This window comes from Lycium ferocissimum, chromosome 11, assembly GCF_029784015.1.
Source record: "Lycium ferocissimum isolate CSIRO_LF1 chromosome 11, AGI_CSIRO_Lferr_CH_V1, whole genome shotgun sequence".
NCBI lineage: Eukaryota > Viridiplantae > Streptophyta > Magnoliopsida > Solanales > Solanaceae > Lycium > Lycium ferocissimum.
Window position 1 is genome coordinate 36470332 of NC_081352.1, and position 6966 is coordinate 36477297.

The 6966-nt window shown below is 33.5% G+C and overlaps 1 protein-coding gene across 1 annotated transcript; it reads right to left on the minus strand.

The window, feature by feature from the left end:
- Positions 1–5453: 5453 nt before the first annotated feature.
- LOC132036307 (glutamyl-tRNA(Gln) amidotransferase subunit C, chloroplastic/mitochondrial-like) lies at positions 5454–5973 on the minus strand. The gene has a single exon (XM_059426616.1). It carries the CDS (start codon positions 5901–5903, stop codon positions 5520–5522), a length of 384 nt encoding a protein of 127 aa, XP_059282599.1. The 5' UTR covers positions 5904–5973; the 3' UTR covers positions 5454–5519.
- Between the last annotated feature and the right edge of the window lie 993 nt (positions 5974–6966).

The window sequence follows — 6966 nt, forward strand, 5'->3', positions numbered from 1 at the left end:
TTTTTGCATTAATTATGGTTACAGTTGTTATTTGATCCTTCTATATTATCTGGACTTGTCACATTCTGATCACATTCATATTGTAGATGGTTAAGTTTTATTTAGCACAATGCATATACATAATCATATTATGCATATACATAATCATATTGTACACTTTATCATTATATGTTATTAAATTATCATATTGACCCAATAAGTCACTAAGTAAATTGTTGTATCCTAATAGGACTTATCAATTTAGTGTCAATATTTATTAAGACAGATAAAGTGAGTTGTTATACTGCCAGGACTCATCAAAACTAATCAGTTTTAAATATATGACGGAGTTTGTTATATACTTAGTTTTCACTTTGTATTTTCTAACAATACTAATCATGACACAGTGAATGTTCAATTTATAATTCCTTTTTATGACACCCATAAAGTATCTAAATAATGTTTACAAAGTTAATGAGCATGGCTTTAGAAGAGCTAACTATTTCTCTAGAAGATCATGACACTAGTGGTGTCAAAACAATGTGATTACGGAGAATAAATTAAAGGCTCCCGAAGAGCTTATAAAGTATTATGTCATTTGTTCTAGTGAGTGTAATATAGGAAGGTGTATGATCGAAACACGAGTCGTAGTAAACCCGAAGTTTACTAAAAAGTAAATGGCTATCATATTAAAGGTATAAATGATTGGAGAATTAAATATCTTCAAAACCATATTGGGTAAGAAATATGTATGTGAATGGTTACCCTCTTTATTCTCCAAATTATACTACACAAATATTAGCATGATGAAATCACATGTCACAAGAAACTTTAAGTTTATTGGTACAAAAAAAAAAATTCATGCCATAGTAAACCAGAAGTTTACCAAAACAAATACACATTGCATGGTAAACTTGAAGTTTACTAGTATAAATAATTTTATTAGTCGGTATGAGCGGTTTGGCCATCCCGATTCAAATATGATGTGTAGATTGAGTATTTTGACATATATTGAAGAACTAGAAGATTCTTCAAGAATTTATTTTTGTTGTTTGTTCTCATGATAAGTTGATTATACTGGCTAATGTTGGGATTGAATTTCCTAAATTCTGAAAAAATATAAAAGGTGAATATGGGCCAGTTCACCTGTTATGTGATGTCTTAAATAGATGCATCAATGAGATGATCACGTGCGTTTATTGTCAACCTCAGCTTTGACATTTACAAAATTACTTGCTCAAAATAATTAATTAAGAGCACAATTTTCAGATTATGTAATCAAGACAATCCATCTTGAAAATGCTAGTTTATATCCAAGCTGGTTTGGCATTAAATGCTTCCACTAAATAGCTAAACCATTGCTTATGAGAACAAAGCTTCAGGTGTCAACCGAGATATGATATATTGTATACAACATCACTTGTATGCTTCAGTATCAATAAATTATGATAAATTCTCCCTCACAATTCGTCTGTGGTTAGGAACCTTATATTTCCATCCAACAAGCTTTTTTATGTGTAGTATATGATTAATTAATCTACCATGATAAACAAAGATGGATTCCCCCAAAGTTAAGATGGGATATATGTTAGTTTTTCTAACATAAGGGGGAGAGAATAACGGTGAGAATATGTTATGAATTATCATTAGTATGATCCTCATTCAAAAGATAATTCAACTCAATGTTGAAGCATTTGCCGACCCAAAATTAATTTCTAATTTTAGTCAGTAAATGCTCCTATTAAATTCATGTCCTCGAAGGACATAGTCTACAGATGCATGAAAGCGCGATAGACTAATCGGTTTAAAACGTAATAATCATTGAAAAGAAAGAGGAGCAAATGATCAATGATCATTATAAGAAGGCAATGTGCTCTTGAAGAGCCTACGACATAATACTACGTGAAACGTCTTAGAGGTTTAGGTACCTAAAAAATAATGGACGTGATGAGATCTCAATAAGTTATGTCACCTTGCAAACCGATACAAATGATATATCATCGACGATATCTTTGGTACAATATAGCGCAACATTGTAAAAGATTGTGAGGATCTAAATTCTACATCTATTAAAGCATGCTAGCGTAGAAATTATTATTAAGTGAAATGACGCATCTTGGTAAGCATAAAGCTTATTGGATCTGCTGTTCAGACACCAGAAGATGAGAAATAGATGTTGTCACAGCCTATATGAATTACTTGACAAAATTATATAAAAATTCCTGAAGAATTTTAAATGCTTCGAAGCATATATGAGGTTAAATTTGTTCATAATTCTTATATGAATTAAGTTAAGCAAGGTGAACGCGACTTTATCACCTTAATGAATATTTACTGACTAAGGGCACAAATGACTCCATTTATCCTTACGTCTTTGTGAAAATCAAAAATCATTCATATTGTTGGTGCAAGTTGATTACTTGAATATTATTGAAACTCTTGAAGAGTTCTCAAAAGCAATATATTATCTCGTTGAAATGAGAAACTTCATGTAATTTTTTAGTCCCGAAGTGTCATATCTTTACGCAATTAATGCATTTATATATTTTTATGATCATGTAGGATTATAGTCATACGATGTTATTCTACATGACGATAATAAATCATATAAAGATAACATCTGTTTAAAAAGCAAGTCAAGAATGCACTTGGAGTGATTTCAATAATATTATATACCAATGCAACTCTATCCAAAGACTGAAGATGCAGCATTATACATAGTCCAACTAAAGAGAGGATTCATAAAAGCACAAGGCATGTTTCACCAAAGTTGTTCTTCACACACGAGCTCCAGGTGAATGGTGATATCAACGTGCAAGAGATTTGTTCGAGCGATAATATGACTGATTTATTCCCCAAGTCTCTACCAACTGCAACTTTCGAGAAGATGGTGCACAAGATTGAGATGTGAAGATTCAAGTTTTTGGATTGAAGCTCTCATCGTGGGAGTTAATACGCGTTGTACTCTTTTTCCCTTTCAAGGTTTTTGTCCTAATCGGGTTTTTCCTGTAAGGTTTAATGAGAACCAAATGGCGTATTATTAGAAATGCGTACTCTTTTTCCTTCACTAGAATTTTTCCCACTGGGTTTTTTCTAGTAAGGTTTTAACGAGGCACATCATCTATCAAATAGACATCCAAGGGGGAGTGTTATAAATAGTTATCTATATGTTGTGGATGCCTATCTTTAAGAGAAATATTAGAAGTAGTGGTTTGGGGATCGTTCGCTTTTCCCTATAAATATGGGGATTCTCCTTCGTTGTCAAAGAGATAAATAAAGATATCTCCTCTCTCTCTTCGCACCACAATATTCTTCTTTCGCTTTATTATTTTATAACAAATTCGAATTAAAATATCTTGATTGTTGGACTTTCCCTGCGAGGATAGATCTACCATCTCTAGTGACTTCAAATTCAAGAGCAATTGATCAATGTTTTATTTATTTATCTATTTATAGATACAATAAAAATAACGAATAAAAAGACATGGAAGGGTAGTTTTAAAATCACTTAAACTTAAACCTTTTTAAAATTTAAAAGTTGTGAATATAACATATACTGATATCCACATTCTTCATAGGAATTATCTTTCTTGACACTAATTTGTGTCATACTTGAATTGTATGCTTCAATCCTAATATATCATGAACTTCAAACTCCTCTTTTAAAAGATAAAATGTTTAGATCCTACAAGAAGTCAAATACGACCCTCAAAAGTTGGTGGGAGGGTAAATATCCTTTCATTAAATTAAAGATTTTGGATTTAAGCTCTGTGGGTAAAGTTACCTTTAATAATAAACACTTTACCTCAAAGTGAAATTTTTATTCGAATTCGGATTATTCAAAACCCTAAGCGAATATCGAATACCGGATAAAGAAATTTAAGTCATACACAACACCCCGTCCACACAAAGTCACTCTTAATTACACACCTTGACATATACATGTTGTGAAAGAAATCTCCTCGTGTATATCCATGGGACATGCACAAGGATCTCTGATTGGGCGTCAACAAAGCTAATGCCATATTCGATTTTGCAAGGAAATTTTTTGTTGGTATGATCAAGAAATTTGTCTGCAACTAATTCTTAAAATAAATCATAGTCTTCGAAACTCGGAATAATGAGCTCTCTGTCTTTTTCCACTTAAACACCCAACTTAGTTCACATGCGAGCCGTAATGAATGAGAATTTCCGTAGGCTCAAAATATAAAAAAATAAACATACGAAGAAGCCTAAGGAGGTTCAACATCTATATATATATACATAAAAAATAATTTTAACTCTCAGTAAAAACAGTTTTTTTTTTTCACCGGGGAGTTCGGATGAACACTCGGCGTAGTGTGGCTCCGCCACTGTGCCGAGCATCTCGGATCTAAGTCACAAGTCCTTCGACCTTTGCCACTTGAACCAAAGGCCCGGGACACCTTTCAATTTACCCATTAACAACCAGATAGCATATCTAAATCCAAATCACTACCAAATCTGAAATACTACTTCTCAGAGCAGAGTTTTTAATAGCACAATTCAATCGGTTATTCCAAAAAAGTTCAGCCATACTAATTTTTCGCGTAATCTGTTGTATATAACCAAAAAAAAAAAAATGCTTTGCACAAAAATACATCTCGAAAAGTATTTTGGATTAATGAAATGAAAATTATGGTCTTCCCCTTAAAGAAAAATTGAAAACTACCTAAACAACAACATCACTGTTTACTCAACACTCTGGGAACTTTAATGTAAGGTTCCTGAAAACTTGGAACAGCATAAATCCATGCTCCTATATTCTCAAACTTCTCAGGTACATCTCCACGCAAATTATCTCCTTCAGTGGCTAATAGCTGGCTCAATGCTCTGCAAATCAACATCTTGAAGTTGTCCAAAACAATCTATAACTTGTCGAATTTTGGGAGCGAATTCTTTAACTTCTTGTGGTGTGATAGAAATTCCAGAAGTTTCGGATAAATGTGGAACATCAGGAGATTCTAGAACACTCGATTTCACAGCGTAGCTTCGAAAAGCCACTGGTAATGGGAAAAGGCGATCTACCCCTCTCCTTTTTCCATTTTTCCTAGTAGAGTTTTAAAATATTTATGACCCGTTTGGCCATGAGAACTTTTCACTTTTTTCGGAATGTTTTTTCACTTTATTTAAAAATCAGCGTTTGGCTATGAAACAAACATGGCATCAATGAAACACTGTCTTTTTCTCCTTCAATATATTCAAATAGGCAAACACTGCAACAACTATACTAGTATAGTATTATATTAATGAATGTAATGTTTGAATAGACTGTATCGTTTGTTATGATTTAATAACATTTTTACCGTAACCACGCAAAAACCATTAAATTTGTAATTACAAAAATTGAGCTTTTTCATGATTATATAACAAAGAGTTGCAACTTGTTTACAACACCTTACAATATAATTTTAAATACAACGAAACAAACATGATCACTGAAAACAATACAATATGAGACGGGAAACAACCATCCAAACCCTAAAAATGAAAATTACATAAACAACAACGTCACTGTCTACTCAATATACTTTGGGAACTTTAATGTAAGGTTCCTGAAAACCTGGAACAGCAGAAATCAATGCTTCTATATTCTCAAACTTTTCAGGTACATCTCCACGCAAATTATCTCCTTCAGTATCTGCTCTAATTGCTGGCTTAATACTCTGTAGATCAACATTTTGAAGTTGTCCAAACCAATCTATAACTTGTCGAATTTTAGGAGCAAAGTCTTCAATTTCTTGTGGTGTGAGTGAAATTCGAGCAGTTTCGGATAAACGTGGAACATTAGGAGGTTCTAGAAGACTCGATTTCATAACGTAGCTTCGAAGAGTCAGTGGTAATGGGAAAATGCCATTTTTAGTGAAATTTGGTTTGAGTAAATGTAAAGTTCTGATGCTTCCCATTGATGGAGTTTGATGAATGACGACGATGAGCAAAAATATGAAGGAACTATGGAACAGTGTAGTATTAGAATGGAATTGTAGGATTACTACCAGATTTAGTAACAAAGGGTTTGGGCTTTAGAGTTCAGTCTTTATGGATTTGGGCCATTGGTTTATGGGCTAGAGGCTGGAACCAACCGAGGCGGGCCCTTATTTGGGGATGATGCCCCGAGGTTCTGAGTTCGAATCCCGACTCAATCAAAAAAAAATTTCAAGACAGAGTTTCGTAGCAAAGTAGGCCTATTAACAAAAAAAAAAAAAAATCTGCCTTAAGGTAGACTTTTGCCCGAATAGACCTACTTTGCTACGAAACTTTGTCTTGCGATTTTTTTTTTTTTCCTAAGTGGGGGTTCGAACTCATAACCTCGAGGTTTTTTTGGTCACTTTTTTAAGCGAAGGACAAAAATTAAAGACCAGTAATTTAAGGGATAAAAATTAAAGACCAGTGTCTTTGAAGGCCAATCCGCGCAAAAAAATTCAACGAGGCTTGGGACAAGTGCACAAATAGCTGCTTAGAGGACCTCAAAATCAAAGAATTTCAAGCCTAACTTCAGGCTCAAATGTCTGAAGTTGGCATATTGTACGTGCAGTTCGAACTTCAGACCTTTGAGTTTAAAATTAAGCTTGAAAGGCCCCAACAACTTTTAGCCCAAAAAGTCTGAAATTGAGAACTAGTTTAGGATAACTTCATAAGTAAATGTCTGAAGCTCAACCTCTTTGTTTCCACTCATCGGCTACTCAATTCCTGCTTTATCTATTATCAATAGAAGAATGCCATTTCCTTCAATTTAAGTAAGTTGAAGTCTAATGGCTTTTATGTGATATAACAACAATTCAAATTTGTTTTTATCGACTTATTTGGAATTTCCTTTGTTTTTGTACCTTTTTACAGTAATCCATAAAATGCTTAGTTCACTTTAGATTTTTCAATTGGAATTTTACAACAACAACAACATACCTGGGTTAATCCCACAATGTGGGGTGCGGGAGGGTAAAGCGTAGCGTCATCTTACCCCAACCTTGG

Bases quoted from the DNA above. Each gene is read 5' to 3' on its own strand.
- LOC132036307 (XM_059426616.1), bottom strand. From the start codon at position 5,903: ATGGGAAGCATCAGAACTTTACATTTACTCAAACCAAATTTCACTAAA.